At 39.4% G+C, this 21,727-nt stretch overlaps 1 protein-coding gene across 3 annotated transcripts in view; it reads left to right on the forward strand.

Moving 5' to 3' along the window:
* SPATS2L (spermatogenesis associated serine rich 2 like) overlaps positions 1-21,727 on the forward strand; it is a 241,613-nt gene that overhangs the window by 189,331 nt on the left and 30,555 nt on the right. For all 3 annotated transcript variants that reach the window (XM_036744739.1, XM_036744738.1, XM_036744740.1), the window contains exons 6-7: positions 11,929-12,132; positions 13,922-14,057. In XM_036744739.1, the coding sequence (XP_036600634.1) occupies positions 11,929-12,132; positions 13,922-14,057 (340 nt within the window). The remainder of the gene's footprint in view (positions 1-11,928; positions 12,133-13,921; positions 14,058-21,727) is intronic.

A 21,727-nucleotide genomic window follows, 5' to 3' on the forward strand; every position in this document is an offset into this window, starting at 1 on the left:
TGGAGCAGAGCCCAGCCTGAGCAGCGTGGAACAACCAAACTTGGAGTCGGGTGGAGGGGGCCCCCTAGCGCCCTGAATATGTGAGCTGCAGCAGTTACCAGACCCCTCGACCCACAAATACCAAAGACTGCGGAGAAGGTTAGTGGGAAAAGCTGCGGGAGTGGAAGGAGTTCCCAGTTCGACTTCCAGCCCCGGGGGTAGCGGAGGTGGGGCAGCTACAGCTGTTGTTACTTCCGGCTCCAGGCCCACCTGGTGGGAGGAATTAAGTGGCGGATCAGAGCAGGAGTGCACAGCCTGCTGAAGATCTAAGCCCAGTTCGGGTTGGGGGTTGGGGAAGGAGCAGTGCTGGTGTGGCAGAGCTGGCACCTCCCCCCCCAAACGTGGAACATAGCACTCTCTAGTCTACAAGCAGTCATACCCCACTGAAAAACTCAAGGGTCAAGTTAGTTGGTTGGGAATATGGCCAGGCAGCGAAAGCACACCCAGATTCAGTCTCAGACTTTGGATTCTTTCTTTGGTGACAAAGAAGACCAAAACATACAGCCTAAAGAAGACAACAAAGTCATAGAGCCTACAACAAAAGCCTCCAAGAAAACACGAACTGGCCCCAGGCCATAGAAGAACTCAAAAAGGAGTTGGAAAAGCAAGTTAGAGAAGTAGAGGAAAAATTGGGAAGAGAAATGAGAAGGATGTGAGAAAACCATGAAAAACAAGTCAATGACTTGCTAAAGGAGACCCAAAAAAATACTGAAAAATACACTGAAGAAAACAACACCTTAAAAAACAGACTAACTCAAATGGCAAAAGAGCTCCAAAAAGCCAATGAGGAGAAGAATGCCTTGAAAGGCAGAATTAGCCAAATGGAAAAGAAGGTCCAAAAGACCACTGAAGAAAATACTACTTTAAAAATTAGATTGGAGCAAGTGGAAGCTAGTGACTTTATGAGAAATCAGGATATTATAAAACAGAACCAAAGGAATGAAAAATGGAAGACAATGTGAAATATCTCCTTGGAAAAACCACTGACCTGGAAAATAGATCCAGGAGAGATAATTTAAAAATTATTGGACTACCTGAAAGCTATGATCAAAAAAAGAGCCTAGATACCATCTTTCAAGAAATTATCAAGGAGAACTGCCCTGATATTCTAGAGCCACAGAGCAAAATAGAAATTGAAAGAATCCATCGATCGCCTCCTCAAATAGATCCCAAAAAGAAATCTCCTAGGAATATTGTCGCCAAATTCCAGAGCTCCCAGATCAAGGAGAAAATACTGTAAGCAGCCAGAAAGAAACAATTTGAGTATTGTGGAAACCCAATCAGAATAACCCAAGATCTGGCAGCTTCTACATTAAGAGATCGAAGGGCTTGGAATGCGATATTCCGGAGGTCAATGGAGCTAGGATTAAAACCTAGAATCACCTACCCAGCAAAACTGAGTATCATGTTCCAAGGTAAAATATGGACTTTCAATAAAATGGAGGACTTTCAAGCTTTCTCAGTGAAAAGACCAGAACTGAATAGAAAATTTGACTTTCAAACACAAGAATCAAGAGAAGCATGAAAAGGTAATCAAGAAACGGAAATTGCAAGGGACTTACTAAAGTTGAACTGTTTTGTTTACATTCCTACATGGAAAGATGATGTGTATGATTCATGAGACCTCAGTATTAGGGTAGTTGAAGGGAATATGCATATATATATATATATATATATATGTTTATGTATATATAAGTGAATGTGTATGTATGTATATATCTATGTGTATATGTATGTATGTGTATGTATGTATGTATATATATATGCATTTTTATATATATATGTATATGTAAAAGAGAGAGAGCAGACACAGGGTGAGTTGAAGATGAAGGGAAGATATCTAAAAGAATTAAAATGAAATTAAGGGATGAGAGAGCAACATACTGAGAGAGGGAGATAGGGAGAGATAGAATGGGGTGGATTTTCTCACATAAAGGTGGCAAGAGGAAGCAGTTCTGTGGGAGGAGGGGAGAGGGCAGGTGAGGGGGGAATGAGTGAACCTTGCTCTCATCGGATTTGGCCTGAGGAGGGAATACCATACATACTCAGTTGGGTGTCTTACCCCACAGGAAAGAAGAGGGAGGAAGATAAAAATAAATAAATAAATAAAAGGGGGGGATGATGTAGGGGAGGGCAGATGGGGGTGGAGGTAATCAAAACAAACACTTTGGAAGGGGGAAAGGGTCAAGGGAGAAAATTCAATAAAGCGGGATGGGTTGGGAGGGAGCAAAATGTAGTTAGCCTTTCACAGCATGAGTATTGTGGAAGGGTTATACATAATGATACATGTGTGGCCTAGGTTGAATTGCTCGACTTCTTGGGGAGGGTGGGTGGGAAGGGAAGAGGGGAGAGAATTTGGAACTCAAAGTTTTAAAAACGGATGTTCAAAAACAAAAAAAAAGTTTTTGCATGCAACTAAAAAATAAGATACACAGGCAATGGGGCGTAGAAATTTATCTTGCCCTACAAGAAAGGAAGGGAAAAGGGGATGAGAGGGGAGGGGGGTGATAGAGGGGAGGGTTGACTGGGGAACAGGGCAACCAGAATATATGCCATCTTGGAGTGGGGGGGAGGGTGGAAATGGGGATAAAATTTGTAATTCAAACTGTTGTGAAAATCAATGCTGAAAACCAAATATGTTAAATAAATAAATTTAAATAATAAAAAAAAATCATCCTTTACAATTCTTCAGGCTGAGAAAGAAGCAAGTAAAAAAGTGTTGAATGTATTCTATGTGTTTCTCTCAAGTCACAGATGCACAGATCAAACGTGAATGAAAGTGCATGCACATTGATTGACAAGCTTCCTATTCACTTACCAGCTCCTGCCATCATCATTCCCCTGGCATTTAAAATTGGAGACCTTTAAGTCAATGGTGGCAGAATTACTTGTGGTGCTTGTAGGACATGTAGAAGAATCTTAACCAGGACCATCAAAGAGCCCAAATGTCACTAGCTATTTTTGTGGGGAGAGTAGAGAGATGTAGGACAAATATTAAAAACAGAAAGACTGATTTCCAATGAATTGAGGAATAGTCATTAAAGAGTTCCCATTCAATTTGGAACACGGTCTCTAGGAGATCATCCCAGGGATCTATGCTTGAATCCATATTGTTTAACGTTTTTATCAAGGATATGGATAAAGAGATGGTAGCATCCTTATCAAATATACCTATGACACAAAACTGGAGGGGGGAGGAATGGCTAACACATTAAATGAACCAAGATCATATCAGGCCACCATTTTTTTAAGTATTTGTTGGATATTAAAGATGATACAATCACATCTGCAAGTGAGCCATAGCACACTAACCCCTTGCCCTGCCCTAAACTCAATTGGTATATACAGAGACAGTCAGAGTCCCAGGGGGATGTTAATGGTGCCCCCTTCTTCCAGCTGGTGGGATCAGGGGGGAATATGTTGTGCCTCAGCTAATGAGTGACAGAAGTTACATCTTCCTTCCTTCTCCTCCCTCCCTCTTCTGATTCAACACAAGAAAGCTGTTGGCAGCAGCCTGAAGTTGGACAATATTTTTTTTTGCTGCATCAGAAATATCAGAGAAACTTCAGAAACTACCACGTCCTCCATTTACTTTTCAGTGTTTTCCTGGCTACATCTTTTTTTGAGGAGGAAAGGAGAGGAGGGAGGTTCCAGCTGGGGCCCAGGCATCCCTTGCTTGGGAAGTACCCCCAAATATTCCAGTGTGGGTATAACCTCTTGTAACATGCTTCCAATAACTTGTCTCCACAAGCAAGGGCCATCCCCTTGAAGCTTCCTTAGGGTTCCTCTGGAGAGTGAGAGCAGTGAGGGTCTCTAACAGAGGCTGAAGGCAAATGATTGACCAGGAAGAGCTCCTAAGATGCTTTTTTTATGTGATTAGTGGAATGAGTTGTTAACACTATCCCCAATTCTGTGGTAACCTAATAGTTCATTCTTCTTCTGTTCTGGGCTGGAAGAACTGGGTAATTCTTTCTCCAGTGCCGGAGGTGGACATCTTTACAACTCAGAACTTCTGCTACTTAGTTCTAGGGTCAGTACAGCACAACAGAAAAGGAAATAGAACCGTGACCACAGTAGGCATTAAGGGAAGAGTAGTTCACATAACAGTTCAGGATTATATGGCACATTACAGTTTGAGTTACTCCAAAGCTAGTCCTCTTAAGTTTCCTAAAATATGGTATTTCTTAAGTAAGACATATATACAGTAATATTCTTGGCATTCAAACTTTCCAACTCTCAAAGTTTTTACTAACAATGTCGGTGAAACTCAGAAACCTGAAGAAAAAAAAAAACAACTGCCAGGGAATCTATTCACATTTCTGCTTGTTCACATCCTAATTCTCTGATAACACCCACCCTCTCCCCATGCTAATTAGCATTATCTTACGTTTAAGCAGTTTTCAAATCCTGAGTACTTCTTTTCTCATTCCACAGCTGCAAGCTAGTGTATTAGGTTGTAATTTAAAGCCTCTAGTTTCCAAAAATAAAATGGCTGTTCTTTGAAGCTCAAAAGAAACAAGTTTTCTTTAGCGTTCTGATTTTAACAATGCCTCTCATTAAAAAAAAAAAATGAATCTCATCTGCTACCAGAAGAGAGAGAATGGAACAGGGACCAGTCAGGAAGAACCTGTGCCACTGAATGGTAAATTTAAATGCAAACATTTTAACCTGCCCTTTCCTGCAGCTAAGGGGTCAGTGCTTTGATCAGCCACAGCATATACTTGCTTAGGGTGCTTATTTACATTATTCAGCAAATGTTTCATTGTGTGCTATAATTTTATCTTAATTAAGTTTTAAAGGGTGCACAGTAAGAAGTTCAAGCTAAGCTGTGCTTTCTTTGATGTGGAGGCAATTTAATGATGGATTTATCTTGAATCAAATTCAGATCCCTCCAAGAGGGGACTTAAATTCCACCGATGAAGTGTTGGGTCCGGCAGTCAGTAGGATTTTCATACCCAAACTACTCTCGTGAATGTTGTGATCTTTACTGTATACGGCAGTGTAAACCTGAAGCAAAGAGAGGCTTCATCCCTCTATTTTCACGTGTACAAATATTTCAAATGGACCGTAATGAATAGGGATAGGCCAAGCATCTGGGTTCAGGATTCACAGGTCATAGAAGCTGGAAGATCCTCCAAGACCATCTAGTTTAACCCTCTCACTTTACAGATGAGGAAAATGAAGCCAAGGGAGGTTACGTGCTGTTGCCCAAGGTCACAGAGTATCAGAGGCAAGATTTGAACCTAGGTCCTTTGACTCCTTGTTTAGTAGTTTCAGTCATGTTTGACTCTTTGTGACCCCATTTGGGGTTTTCTTGGCAAAGATATTTGGAGTAGTTTGCCATTTCCTTCTCCAGCTCATTTTACAGATGATGAAACTGAGGCAAACAGGGGTAAGTGACTTGCCCACGGTCACACAGCTAGTAAGTGTTTGAGGTCAGATTTGAAATCATAAAGATGAGCTTTCTGTCTCCAGGCCCAGCACCTAGCTAACTCCTTATCCAGAATTATTATACTGCATATAACAGAATGCCTCTTAGTGATGTAAATGTGAGAATTATCCTTAATTTTTTCCAGGTTTAATTTAAAACTTACTTAAAAGCTTGCTTTTCTGCCTTTCTTTCTTTCCCTTTTGTTAAACTTAGCATAGATACCTATGAAATCTACATAAATATCCAAAGTAGTTTTATAGAATAAAATGACCTAAACTACTTAAGAGCTCAGGATGAATGTTTTAACCCAACTTTATCATTTGGTCTTGTTATGAAAGGAGTTTTATATCCATCACTCTACATCTCTCAAATCTTCCATGCGATAATTTTCGTTACCTCTCATTTTTGTAGGTAGTAAACTTAGGGTAGTATGGTTGTCGGTGTACTTAATACTGAGTGAATGCAAGAGGCGGACAATTTTATAACTCAGAACTTCTGCTGCTTAGTTCTAGGGTCCGTTTAGCAGTAAAAGACAGCACTACCATGACCACAGTAAATACTAAGGGAAGAATAGTTCACATAATAACCTGTGATTAAAAGGTACATTGTAGTTTGAAATGTTCTTTCCTAACAACAACCCAGTAATGTAAAGAGTGAAAATGTTATTAGCTCAGTTTTATAAATGACTAAACTGTAGCTTCGGACTCCTTCTGCTATAACACTTTGTTTCTCATAAGTGTTAGTTGAAGATTAATTGAAGAAAAGGGGACTAGAAAATGAATAACTTGCAATGTTATGGATAGCAACAACAGCAAAAAACAGTTAATTATTATTAGCAATATGGAAATTAGTGAACAAATTCATTTATAGCCCTTCAGCTAAATGTGGCTTTCGGAAAATCCTAGTAGAAAATATTGCTTGAAATATACTTTGCGTCTTTCACCATGTACAGTAGACAAATGTTTTCTTTTTCCTGAGTTTCTTGCACTTGTTGCAATAGTAATAGAAAGGAAGAAGAGAAAGAGAATGTCTGTCTACTGCCCTATTTTTTTAATGTCATTAACTTATCATATGATTGAGCTGGTTCATCTATAAAGGGAGGGTCTTAGACTAGATCTGTATTTTTCAAACTATATTTGTATGATCCAAGTGTTTTGTGTAATACAATTAGAAGTTCTCTGAGAAAATGTTGATGTCCATAGTAGCTTCTCTTCTGAATTAGTCAATATAAAATTATGTATGTATCAAAAACATTATGTATAGCATTTATATGAAACTATAATAGCCATAACTAGCATTTATATACATGCCTACTATATGCCAAGCATTGGGCCAAACACTTTATTTTTTCTTTCTTCCTCACAACTGGGCACACAGAAACTGAGGCACACAGAGGTTAAGTGACTTGCTCAGGGTCACATAGCTAGTAAGCATCTGAGGTTTGATTTGAACTCAGGTGTTCTTAACGCCAGGAGCAGTGCTCTAGCCACTGTGCCACCTAGCTGCCTTATCTTCATATTTATAATTTGGTCTCAGATTTCCCTAAATCCCAGGGACATGCCAGGCCTCCCAGATTTCTCAGATCAGCACATATGGAGTGTCTCAATATAGTTCAAGACCGAAGATGTTCCATGGACACTCTGGGAAACACTCTACTAGATGGTTTCTGAGGACCCTTGTAACTCTGAAATTCCATTCTAGGATCATTAAGTCATTTCATGCTTAAAACAAGTCTGTTAGCTTGGCACAGCAAGTATCATAATCTCTATTTTACACATGAAAAAACAGGCCCAGGCTGATCGTCAGTGATCTGTCTGTCAATGTGTTGCTGTTGTGACATACTTATAATAAACTCCTTTTAATTCTCAGAAAAGGAAGGAAGGAAGGAAGGAAGGAAGGAAAGAAAAAAGAAGGAAGAGGGAAGGAGGGAGGGAAAGAGAGAGAGACTGAGAGACAGAGAGAAAAAGAAAGAAAGAAAAAGAAAGGAAGGAAGGAAAGAAGGAAGAAAGGAGGAGAGAAAAGGAAAGGAAAAGAAAAAGCAAGCCCACATAGGTCAAGGAATTTGCTGAAGGTCACACTGGGTTTCAGTGGTATAACTGGAACATACCAAGACTTAGATGCCAGGAACTATGTACCCCTCCCCCTTGCTTCCTTTTGTCCAGGGTTAAAGGGCACAAGACATTCATTTCTCCTTTTTGTGGAAATATATCAGTTTCACTGTTGATACTTTATCTCCCAGATTATTTTCAGGATGTGATTAATTATCCCTTAAGTACAGCTTTAATAGCTTGGAGTTTCTTTTTCTTTTTTTTTTTAGTGTAACAGACCCTCCTTTGTCAGTGCCACTTAAGAGAGAAGTCCACCCGTTATAAGGAAGAAATAGAAGTGGGAGGGCTAACAGAATTATACCAGCTCCAGGTAGTTCTGCGTCTCAGTAAAAACCAGTTTCACAACTCATAACCACTTTACTGACAAAAAATATGCTAGGCCTGTTGGAGGTTTTGGTGAGAGAGAGTAATTCAGGCCTCTAAGGTACCCATATGATGCACCCCAGTATTAATAGAATTCAATCCAGTGAGCATTTAGTAAGCATGTATTAGGTGTCCAACACTATACAATGTACAAAGATAGGAAATGACATAGTCCCTGCCTTTAAGGGGCTTTCATTCCAATAAGCATATCCAAAAGAGTCAAAACATACACACACACACACACACACACACACACACACACACACACACACACATAAACTCTAAAGAGAATCTTGTTTCCTGGCACAGCTAACATTTATATAGCACTTCATGGTTTATAAAACACTTTATAAATATTCCTTCATTTGTTCCTCACAACAACCTTGGGAGGTAGGTATTGTTATTACCAATATTTTATAGATGTGGAAACTGAGGCAGACAGAGGTTAAGTGACTTAGCTGGGATCACACAGCTAATAAATGTCTGAGGTGAGGTTTGTTTAAAGCCAGACCTTCCTGTCTCCAGGCCCAGCTTTCCATCTACTGCACCCCCTAGTGAATCACAAATGCACAAATCATAGGAAAATTAGAGAGAATGATTAAGTCACAAGAATCAGGCCCTTATTAACCACGGTGAAAAAACTATTTCATTTGGCAGTTTTATTTTTTCTTTCCCCCCTTATCCTCTCTTATTTATTAAAAAAAAGCAGAATAAAAATTCAGAATTCAAATTTGATAAACTTTACTAGTCTTCTACTTTACACAAAGCATTTTATTGAGTTCTTGGAATAAAAATGTGATAAAAACTTCACAGTTTTTACCTACACAAAGCTTACATTCTAGTAGGATCATAACGCATGCAATCAAATTATATGTATGTATGTCTATGTATATATATATAGAGTATACATATATGTTATGTGTGTGCTTATAAAGATATATGTATTACTTCATCTCAACAACTAGTTTTTTCAGCAGATTCAGAGAATCAGTGCCTTGACCAAGGTCTAGTAATTGTCGGAGGCAGGGTGATTACACTACAAGTCAGAATAAGGCAAATGAATAGGAAAATAAACTCCTAGAGGTCAGAACAGTTTCATTTTTTGTCTTTGTAGCGGCAGGGCCTAACACAGTGCCAAGTACATAGCAATAAATGCTAGGTGATTAATTGATGGATGAGGCCAAAGAAGCATGAGGCATTTGGAGTGGGAGAAATTATCTCTAGCTAATAGGACCCACTAGGCAGCTCGGTGGCACAGTGGATAGAACACTGGGCTTAGAATCAGGACGACTCATCTTTCCGAGTTCAAATCTAGCCTCAGACATTTACTACCTGTGTAACCTTGCGCAAGTCGCTTAACTCTGTTTGCCTGTGTTCCTCATCTGTAAAATGAGCTGGAAATGGAAAATCATTCCAGTATCTTTGACATGAAGAATCAAGCATGACTGAGAAACAACTGAATGACAGCAACAGTAAGGTCAGGGAAGTCCTCATGTGAAGGCAGTGATATCTGAGCCAGACCTTGAAGGAAAAAACAGATGTAGAGATGGGAAGGAAGTCCATTCCACCCTGGAATATGACCTATGTGAAGGCAGGACAAGATCAGGGAGTAGCTGATAGGCCTAGGAGGGTGGAACATGGCATGCACAAAGGGAAGTAGTGTAAAGTAAGGCTATACAGATAGGTTGCAGCCATATAATCATCTTAAATGCACTTTGGTGCTGAAATAGCTCTCAAATAAAGTATAAATTCCTCTCTTTGGCCTCTAAAGACTTTCACTATCTGGCTCCAACCTACCTTTGTAGACATACATTGCTCCCCTTTTTGAGCCAAATGGGCTTCCTTGCTGCTGCTCCTCGCAGCACCATTGCATCCACCATCCCTTGCCTTTGCCATGCCATTCTCCTCACCTCCACTTCACAGAATCCCTAATTTCCTTCAAAGCTCAGCTTTGGGGCCAGCTCCTTCATGATGCTTTTCCTAATTCTCCCTGAAACTACTGGTGACATCCTCCCCCACTAAAATTACCTTGGTTGAGGATGACCAGCAAGCCTCACACCTGTAGGTGAGTTGGGAGGGGGGCGGTGTCTACCCCAAGCATATGAATTTTCGCCTTGGGAAAATGGGCAGATGAGAACAACTTGTTCCAGCAGCCATGAAGGCAGCTGATGCAGCCCCTGTGGAGCGCTTAGAGCTTGGTCAGACATCAATGGTGGCAAGGTCATCCGCTGCACCCTGGGCCGTGGCCTGTCATCTTAACTTTTGTCCTGCCATTGGACTTTAATGACTAGAAGATAGAGTGAGGTTGATGACTTTGTACAATGCTGCTTCACTCAAATCCAACTCTCACTGATAAACTCAAGTCAAGCCATCACCCCATGATGTCATTGGTCCTCTTTGAAAATGAAGGACAAACAACAAAAACAAAATTACCTTGTGATTCCTTTGTATCGTGTGTTTCCTTGTATATTTTGCATTTACTAATATGAAAATGAGAGGCAGCACAGCAGATAATGAGTTGGTCTCTAAAGTCAGAAGACGTAGGGTTCAAGTCTTGTCTCTGACAAGTACTGATTAGTGTGACACTCAAAAGTCATTTCACCTCTCAGTTTCGCAGAAATACCATAAGAATATAAATTGCTGTGGAGGTGCTGATCAGCACTGGTATGGAGAGAATTTCCTTAAAAGCTGTTTTCTATCCCAATGAGTTCTTAGGTCTGGTCCAAAAAAATCCCAGTATTTATACACTGTTTCTTTCAATAGAATGTAAGCTCCTGGAGAGCAAGGACTCTTGTTTTTTATTTTATATCTCCCCAGGGAGTGTCTGGTATATAATGGCCTCTTAATAAATGCTTATTGATTGATTGAATGCCAGCTAAATTACTGCTATTTTCTTCTACAGTTAATGGTCAGTCTCTTGAAGTTTTTGGGCAGGCATGTAATGTGATCATCTTTAGGAAAATGGCTTTGACAGAGGATCTAGAGGCCATTTAGAAGGGCTTTATAATAATTCTGGCAGGAGATAGGTAGTGGTGACCTAGATCAGGAAGGTAGTAGCATGAATCCAGATGACAAAGTAGATTCAAAAGCTTTATAGAGGTATGGAGCAATCAGTAGGACATGGTAAGATTAGATTGGATGAAGAGGAGTGAAGGAGAGAAAAAAATGAAAGATGATTCTGAGGTTTCCAACATGGGCGATTGAGACAAGGTGGAGAATATCAAGAGAAACAGAGATTCAGAGAAACATGACAAAATTTGCATGAAGTGATGCTACACCAGTAGAATCAATTACCTAACAGCATTGTAAAGACAAATAAGTTTAAATCACTTAAGAATTCTGATCAAGGTAACAATCGTTCCAGGGGATATATGATGGAACATGCCGTCCACTTCCTGACAGGCAAGTGATTGACTCGAGGTAGAGATTGAGATAAATATTTTTTGGATATGGTCATTACAGCAATTGGTTTTGCTTGACTAGATTTGTTCCAAAGATTTTGTTTTTATTTTTTTCAGTGGAGAATGGAAGAAAGTAGGGGGGAGATAAAATAACAGTTTTTCATTGAAAAAAAAGAAATTTAATTTTTTTTTAAAACAGAAATAAGAACTTTAGAAGGAGGAGTATATTGGAGAAGTAAGAGAAGGATAAAGAATTCAGTTTTGGACATGCTGGCGATCATGGATGATGATCATGTACTTGGTACTTTGAGGAGAAGTCAGTGATGCTTTCAGAAGCACCATCTTGAAGAAATCCTGCTTAAAGCTTCTTAGACCTTTACTGATGTGGAGGGAAAAAAAATCTGTTCAACTACTTTGTTAATGACAATCATTTGGTAGCTATCTTCTGGGGATTCTGTTCCTTTACTTTTTGCAGTGACAGGTATCATTGCCAACACTTAAACAAAACAATCTTGCCTCTTCATCTCAATATTGGCAATGTTCTTAGCTTATCACTTTACAGTGAGTATTCGGTGTTTTCTTACAGAAGGCAGCAGGTTGCAGCGACAGAGGCTATCTCTAGATGTGAACCCGAAACCTGTGCCCGGAGCAGAGAGGTCAGATGGCCTGCAAGCTTCAGCACAGCAGTACTGTAACACAAGCAGACCGAAGTCAAAAACACCTATTGTTAAGTCATGTGCCCCTGCAACTCCTCCTGAAGTAACCACAGATGATTTACTGAAAAAGAGAGGTAAAGCGATTTCTTTCCTGCAAGCAATTCAGTACATTTTATGTGCCCAGTAAGGTGGTTAGATTATAGGCCTTTGCATCAGTACTAATGTATATATAGAAGAGACCTAATGCCTTTTAATGAAAAGAGAAGTGAGATGCAGTTGTATTTCTTTCTGCAGTAAATGTTCATAAATAGCAGGTGTTCTTTCTTCCTTATTCATCTGACAGTTTTGTACACCTGAGTAAACCAAGTCTTCTTCCTATGTAGCCAGCCCTATGGGCACTATTTTCATAAGCATAAATGCCCAGTTTTATGTAGTATTTTACCATAAGATTTTCTTGCCCAAGTAGCCTATAAAACATATATTTTCAAATAGTAAGTTTAAAAAAATTTAAATGAAACTAATCCTTACTTTAGATATACTGTTATATCTACATCAGAAAACATTTTAATCCGTTTATGTTTCATTCTATGCTACCTACTTAAAAAAAACTTATGAATAAGGATTGTGGGTAACACACTACATAATATTTTAGTAATATTAAAATGTGTTATGTTATTTGCGTGTATATGCATAACTCTTCAAAAAGTCAGAGGCTTACAAAATCACAGAATCTCAAAGGTGGAGGGGATTTTAGAGAGCTTTCCTATGCCTAGAATCATCTGCCCCTTCACCTCTGCACTTTGGAATCCCTGGCTCCATTCAAGGTGCAGATAAAGTATAAACTCCTATATAACCTCTTTTCTGATCCTACCATTACCACTTGTCCACCCCAACCCCCAAATGAAAGGTTATGTCATTATTACTTTCTCTATTTTTTGTGTTACTCATTTCTGTCCACTCTCTCCTCCCCATAAAAGTAAACTCCTTGAGGGCAGGGGATGCTTTACATTTTGTGCCTAGGACAATGTCTATCATAGCACTTAATAAATGTTCATTGAATAAAACTAGGAGGGGGTGGGAGAAGGAATAGGTAATATCATTTCCTTTCTGTTTACCAGAAGACCAAATATCGTTCTCCCTTCTCAGTCCCATCCAACAGTATCAATTTTATTTGACTATAATTTGATGTATTTTCTCAGTTTTTGCAAAAGTATTTGTATGTGTGTGAGTGTATATACACACATGTAATAAATATGCCCTTATTGAGATAAGAACAATTTGCCTATTTATTTCTGGGAAATCTACAAAACCCTAGTGACAGTTTCAGGAAACAGGGCAAGATTAGCTCAAATAGACCCGGATTGAATGCTGTTTCTATAATTACATGCTGCTGTAGCTCTGAGTACAACAGAATCCTGAGCTAAAGAACCTCTCGTCCATGGTTCACGCCACCTTCGCCTCTCATTTAGGCCTCTCCCAGTCTCTGAGTCATTTTCTTCTAGAAGGGTTTCTGGAATTCTGCTACCCAGAGCCTCCTTGGTCAAGGTGGCCAGAAGCACAAAGTTTCCCAGTGGTATACTGCAGAATCCATGTTTATGATGGAGCACATGGGTTGAGTAGGCCAGAATGGCCCTGTCAAAGAAGATTACTAGTGAGATATTGGCGTCATCCCTATCCTTTTCTGTGGGGGACCCCCTAGAAGCCCAATTGCCCTGGAATCACTGTCTCCTCTGCCCAAGTTAATTCATTTAATGAGGAGTTTTGTCTGTGCTTCCAACATGCCACAAAGTCAGGGCCTTTTCTTTCTATTTTGTGCTACAAAATAAGAGTCAAAGCTCCATTTGGAAACTTTGTCTTCACAAATGAAAAGATCCTCCAATCCTTTTGACCATTTTTTTTCTCTTGCTTGACAATTAATTCTAGGTCCCAATATCGAGAAATCAGTGAAGGACTTGCAGCGCTGCACTGTGTCTCTGACCAGATATCGATTAATGATCAAGGAGGAAGTGGATAATTCGGTGAAGAAGATCAAAGCCGCATTTGCTGAGTTACACAGCTGGTAAGCCATTCGACCCAGGAGCTAGAAACTTATGGCAGGTGGGGCACTCCTGCAGGTCCCAGCATCGGAAAGGAAACCTTTTTTATGTTATCCATAAAAATCACAGAGAAACAAGTTACCAGTCGACCTTTTAAGCAAGGCTAAAGAGTAGATCTGGGAAGAAAAAGGAATAGAGTACATTTCAATGAAAGGCAACCTGATACACATAATTCTTTGAAGTTTAGAAAGCTGGCACAAAAGAATACAAATGATATGGAACAAAACACTCTACAAATAGATGAGATATTTTTGACCAATCCATGGAAGCTTAATACCATGAATTCTATCAAAAGGAATTTTTTTTTCTAGCTATATCAGTTTGAGATAAGAAAATAACCTCTTGTAACAAACTTAGGTAAGGTCCTGAAATTCCTTTCTTTGGCAGCCTTTAAGAACCGAATCAGCAAATACTGCCTTGAGGTGATGTAGGGTTAGTCCTTTTAAATGGAATGAATTTAGCGATATCTTGATTTTCCTTAAATCCCTTTGAATCTGTGAATGCCAAAGCCCAGATTGAAAAAAATCTATTATTATTAAAGGCCAAAGTACAATTGATAACAAGATATTTCTCAGGTAAGAGAGATAACTGGATGTTTCTTCTGTTGAGGAAGGAAATAAGCATTAATATAGTGCCTACTGAGTGCCAGGCACTAAGTGCTTTTCCAAACATTATATCATTGGATCCTCAGAACAACCCTGTGAGGTAGATGCTGGGTTTTTTTTTTTTAAATCTTCATTTTATAGTTGAGGAAACTGAGACAAACTAAAGTTAAGCAACTTGCCCAGGATCACACAGCTGGTCAGTGTCTAAGGTTACTTTTGAACTCAGGTCTTCCTGCCTACAGGGCCTGTGCTCTAACCATCGCATCACAGAGCTAGCTCAGTGAGACAAAGTCTAAAGTCTAAAATCTTCCTGCAGAGAAAGCTTTAGACCAGTAGATGTCAGACTCCAATGGAAACAGATTCCTGCAGGATGCATATAAACTTAGAAAACCACAAATTAACGTTTTCTACGTTGTATAATATATTCATTTATTTTGTGATACATTTCTCAATTATATTTTAATCTGGTTCAGCCACTGAGTTTTGTCTGCCTTGCGGACCACAAGTTTGATGGCTCTGATTTAGACCCTGAAAGAAGCAATGTGGTATAACTAGAACGTTCAGCCACAACTATGATGATAACAGCTACCATTTATACAGCCCTTTAAGTTGTGCAAACCACTTTACACATGTTACCTCATTTGAGCCTCACATCAACCCTGCGAGATAGGTCCTTTTATTATTCTCAGTTGACAGAGGAAGAAACTGAGGCAGTGAGAGGTCAAGTAGTACTAGTAATAATAATTATAAGAATGATAATATAAAGTGCTGATGTTTATATGGTACTTACTATGTGTCAGGTATACTGCTAAGTGCCTTGCAATTAAAATCTCATTTGGTCCTCACAACAATCCTAGGAGGTACGTGCTGTTATCATTCTCATTTTACAAATGAGGAAACTGAGGCACACAGAGGTTAAGTGACTTACCCTGAGTTACACAGGTAATAAGCAACTGAGGCGAGATTTAAATTTTGGTCTTCCTGGCTCCTGGCCTAGTACTTTATCTACTGCAGCACCAAGCTTCAGAGCAGAAGGACATTTGGTAGACTCAGAGAATGTGAGTCCTTCATATCCTGGTTCTCCTAGTTACGTAACCCACGTGATTCATAAAGTCAATTAAAGTCACTTAAACAAAAGTCACTTAAAATCAATCTAAGTACTAGTTTCCTCATTTCTAAAATTAAGTAGAAGATATGATCTCTATGGTTTTTTTTTCCAGTTCTAAGATAAAATTCATGTTCCCTATATATCAGCTAATACTTGACATAACTGCCTCTGGAGTTTGAACAACTAACTTGAACTCTGCCCAGATCCTAATTCAACGTGTGTACGTGTGTGTGTGTATGCAGACATATATGTATGTCTATGTATGTATATATACATATATATGTATGTATATGTATATAATTTTCCCCAATTACATGTTGAAACAATTTTTAAAACTTTTTTTAAAGTTTTGAGTTCCAAATTCTATCCCTCCCTGAGACAGTAAGTAATCCAATACATTTTATACATAACACTGCACTTCTTACAGCAGTACAGTGTAGCAGCAAGTGCCTCAAGTACAGGAATTGTTTTCATTTTTGTCCGTGTAGCCCCAAACTAGCACAATATTTTACACATAGTTGATGCTTAATAAATGTTTGTTCTGCTTAATTGAACCACAATAATGGTACATGCCATTTGGGATTATTCTAACACTGACTGATGGCTGCTAAAACCTAGCAACTGTTTCATGTCATAGAAAATAAAGATGTAGAAGAGAACACAGCATATTGAATTAGGAAAGATTCAGTGAAGAACAGGCCCATGGAGGCAAGGGGCTGCTTACACTACCCTCTACCCCCCCTTCCAAAGTTTTTTCTGTAGATTATCCGTTCTGTTGTCTACAATCTTCTCTAAAGAATTGTCCACCAATGATGGTTACTGGAATCATAGATCAAGAACAGAAAAGGATCTCAGAGGATAACTAATTCAACTCATTCATTTTATAAGTTAAAGTAAGACTCCCCTGAGGCTCAAAGTTAAATCAGTGACTCACCCAAGGTCCTGCTGGTAGAAGGTATCAGAGGCAAGATTTGAGCCTAAGCTCACCTAACTACAGAACCAGTACATTTTCCCCTGCATCTTGCCATTAGTATCAGATGAAGAAGATAGCCCTCTTACTGGCCCCAAACACAGTTCAAGAATGTGTTTGATGGCCTGTGATCAGCAATTTTGAAAAATCTGAAGCACTACATAGAGATGTGGTTCCATTATCGTTGTTATTATCAGTATGATCTCTCTGTACTGATGGAGAGTGGCTGAATAATAAAACCCCGCAACTTCTAGCCCTGTTTTCTGCTAGAATTATTCAACTACTCAAAGCAAGAAGTATTATAGAGAAAATTAAAGAATTTTAACACTAAACGGGATTGAATTGTAGTCCGAGTGTTTAATGCCTTCATTTCATTATTAATAACATAATAATATCTCACATTTACATAGCGCTTAATACTCACAAAGTTCTTCAAATACATTAAATTCCCATTTAATCTCTGGTAGTCCTGAGAGGTAGTTAGTATAGTGTAACTATCATCTACCCATTTTAAGGTGAGGAAAGGTTAATCAATGTAACCCAAGGTCAAAGTCACACAGCTATTAAAAGGCAGAGCTGAGCCCCAATCCCGCATCTTCTGAGTCTATTGTAAGGCCAAGACCCAGAAAGATGAAGTATCTCCCTCAAGGTTGCATAGTTTAGTGGTTGAGAACTAAGTTTGTGTAATGAATACCTCAGCTCTCCACTCTTCCAGGTCTACCTCTTCCCTGCCTTTGGTATGGTGGAGCTTGGAGGCCTTTGAGCTCCCGCTTTGAAGTCCTTGGGTCAAACCAGATCCCGTTCTGTTCTTCTTCCTAAATGCCTTACTCCTGAACAGCTGTTAATCAGTGACCTCAAGTCACCTCTCCTTCCCCTGGCTCCTGGGAGTACCTTTCTTCCCTTTTAGAACACAACACGGACGTCACGTGTGTCATGAGATATCTTGAGATTTATAGCAGATTCCTTCAGTGTTTCTTCAGTGCTTAGTGGCTGAAAGCACAGAGCCAGAAGAGGCAGCTAGCCACCCAAGGAAGCTATAGCTCTGTTGCTTTGCCTGTAAATCACAACATATTTTTAATGGAGAGGAAATATAACTTCTAAATGAGCTCCGCACAGCAGCCCTGCTGTTAACAGCAAAAAAGTCATCTACTTGGCAAAGGGGTACTTTGTCCTCATTTGGGGGAAAAAAAGGTCAAATATAGGCTGTGTGCTATTATTATGAAATAAGCCTGGTACTTTTTTTTCTAGTTTAACCATTAACCAACCTCATCCAAAAATAATTACATATATTAGCTAGCATTTATATGGCACTTTAAGGTTTGTGAAGCACATTATTTTTAAGATTAAATGAGATATTTGTAAATCACTTAGCACAGTGCCTGGCAAATGGTAGGTGCTTAATAAATGCTTATTTCCTTCCTTCCTCTATTAGCTACAGTTAGTGATCTCTTTCAACCTTGGTTACACATGCAGGTGTTTAATCAATCTTCTTATCTTATGCTTTATCAACTCCTTGGGCCATCCAGTCCTTTTATAAGGGGATATTAATTTTGTGATCTCAAAGCACTCTTTAGACTTTGGAGCCTATTCAAAGATAAGTGAAAACCCTTGTATAGGGGATTCTGAAACTCATGGTTTCTTGAATTATAGGAATAGAGAGGTAAGATTGTTGGTCCAATTGTCCTAACATAGTATAGCTTAAATTCATGGAAATTAATTTTTTATCTAGTGGGGGGTGGGGTAGGAAATTGTGTTCATATACTAATGAAAGATAACCACTCTTCATTCTCACCCATTAATCATATGAGGAATTTAATACTTTGGTAAATAAATAGAATTATTTTAAGGAGCTGGAATATAAAAGCCAGGCTAGAATTTGGCATTGTTCTGTCAATTAGGGCTCTCTATAGAATATTCTCATTTTCCCAGGAAGAGATACGAAGTTTGAGACATAACAATTAGGTGCTTAAAAGAATACATCATGTTCTAACAACCCTTTTATTTATAAAATAAATCTTGCAATGTGTGCGTCTATATGAAAAGTCACAAAGGAGAAAGTAAAATAAAATAGCTGGTTCCTCTGTATAGATAGAGTCAGTTGGTGGCACGGTAGAGTGTCAGGCTTGCAGTCAGGGAGGCCTAAATTAAAATCTAGCCTCAGATATTTACTGACTGGGTGACCTTGGGCAAGTCACTTACTTCTGTCTACCTCAGTATCATCTGTAAAAGGGAATGATAATAGTACCTCTCCCTGCCCCCTCCCCCATGGTTATTTTGAGGATCAACTGAGATAATGTTTATAAAGCGCTTAGCACAGTGCCTGACACACAGTAGGCACTTATATAAATGTTAGCTATTTTTTTTATTTATTTTCATTTATTTATTTGTGAAGCACTTTACAAACCTTAAAACACTACATACATGTTAGCTATTTTTAGAGTTTTGGAGCTGGAACACCTGGCTTCAAATTTTGACTCCAACACTTATCAGCTGTGTGACCTCTGGTGAGTCACCGAACTTCTCTAGGCCTCAGAGATGTCATCTGTAAAGTCAGAGCATTGGTATAGATCATAATTATAATGATAGATAACATTCATATAGTGTTTACTATATGCCAGGCACAATTATGTCATTTGATCCTCACAACAATCCTGGGACGAGGGTGTTACAGATGAAGAAACTGAGGCAAAAAGAAGTTAAGTGACTTGCCCAGAGTCGCACAGCTAGTAAATGTCTGAGGATGGATTTTTAACTCAAGCCTTCTTGACTCCAGGCCCAGCGTTCTACCCACTGCTCCGCTAAGTCTCCCCGCCACCACACCCCACACACTCCAAACTCTAAATCTATGATCCTTTGAAAATAATGACTCTCAGATTTAATTGTTTCTTGCCTGAACCAATCAATCTCACATCTTTCGGTGTGTCCAAGTTGATTTCGATGGCTTAACGTGAACAATAAAACATTACATTCGAGACATGTAAGAAAGGAAACAATACTCGATATCTCTGCCATATCCTGAGGGAGAAAATGTGTTCCAAAATAGAGACGGAAAGATTATGTTAGGTACCATTGTCGATTTGGCATCTAATTAAAAGCTGACTTGGAGGAGATGTGAGAGTGTAATAAACCTGTATGTGGGAGATTTGGTAGTGTGAGGGGCACACTTTTAGTCTCTTTTGCTTACAGATAGAAAAGGAAAATTGGCTTAAAAGCATATTTCTGTCTAAAAAGAAACAAACATTTATGTACCTTCTTCTCACCAAGACAACGCCAGGACCAATCCTAGGCAAAAATTTTAAATAGATGAGATCTTTCTCCCATAACCAGCTGTGTTACTTTGGACAAGTCACCTTACCTTTTGTAGACTTCAGTGTCTTCATCAGTCAGATGAGAGATCAGATGGTGATCCTTCCAGCTCTATGAACTATGAACCCTCACCAGGCCTCCCTTTTCTCATTTGTGAAATGAAGGACAGGGAGAAACCCTTGCAGCTCTGCCATCTCTATGCTTCTAACTTTCTCTTTTCAATTGTCTCCTCTCCCTGAGGGATGCCATACTGTAACCCAGACCTTTCTCTGTGCTGCCCATTCAGATGTGTTCTCCTCTCCTCATCTTTCCCCTCATCCAAAGCTTGCCTATGTTGTTTGTCTGAGAAATGAACTCCTGCCCCATCAAAATCACCCTTGCTAAGGAATCTCCATGGAGGGGGGAGGAGTTGGTAGAGGATGGGGGTCGGGGGACACAATGCTTTAAACCAAAGGAGCTTCTTCTATTGGGACCTAAGTGAGATCCAGCCAGTGATAGGTCTTGACTTCAGGACCCATGCCATGTTCCCTAAGGGCTGAAGTAAGTCAGAAATTCAAATAGTGTAATACAGAGGTGGAGAACCTATGGTCTTGAGGCCACATATGGCCTTTGACTGAGTCCAAATCTTACTGAACAAATCCTTTGATTAAAGAGATTTGTACTGTAAAGTGTGGATTCAGTCAAAGGGCCACCTTCGAGGACCTAAAGGGCCACATGTGGCCTTGATCAGGTTCCCACTGTAATTCATATGGAGTGTTCATATCTGGCATCGCTTCAGTTTTTATTTCAAATGAGATTGTTTTCCTTTTTTATCAGACTTAATTACTCAGCATTTGGGGGTTAGGAAGAATAAGTTAGTTTAAAAAAATAAAATTTTCCATAAACCTTAACAGCTGCCTTTGTAAAAAGGAGTAGTTTTTACAGAAAGCATGTTCACATCTTCTTGGTTGTTATATACCTTATTGTTCCTTGAATTTACTGAAGTTGTTTCTACTAAATTTGTTTTGTAGATGTTGTCTTTTAACTTACGCTTCATAGGTCTCATCTTACAAATGCAAACTATGTATATGTAGATTTTGTGAACTATAATTCTCAGATTGTTGTTCAGTCACTTTTCAGTCATATCCCACTCTTCATGAGCCCATTTAGGGTTTTCTTGGCAAAATACTGTCGTGGTTTGTCATTTCCTCTGCCAGCTCATTTTATGAATGAGAAAACAGAGGCAAACAGGGTTTATTTACTTGCCCAGGATCACACGGCTAATGTCAGAGGCCAGATTTGAAGTCATGACAATGATTCTCTTCCTGACTCCAGGTCCAGCACTCTATCCACTGTGCCACCTAGCTGCTGCCCTGATTCTAAGACTGAATTCAGTCAAAGGGCCCCACTTGAGGACAGGGCCCACTTGAGGCCCTAGAGGGCCACATGTGGCCTCGAGGCCGCAGGTTCCCCTCCCCTGACCTAGGGGAATCAGAATCATAGGATCCGAGCTTTATGGGTAGAAGGAACTTTAGAGGTCCTGAGACCAGCCCAGAGAGGTTAAGCAACTCGCCCAGGGTAGCAGGGCTAGTGTCATGTCAGTATTGTCCGACTCTTTGTGACCCTATTTGATTTGAAGTTTTCTTGGCACAGAATTGGCTCAGT

The sequence above is a fragment of the Trichosurus vulpecula genome, chromosome 2, assembly GCF_011100635.1.
Source record: "Trichosurus vulpecula isolate mTriVul1 chromosome 2, mTriVul1.pri, whole genome shotgun sequence".
Taxonomy (NCBI): Eukaryota; Metazoa; Chordata; class Mammalia; order Diprotodontia; family Phalangeridae; genus Trichosurus; species Trichosurus vulpecula.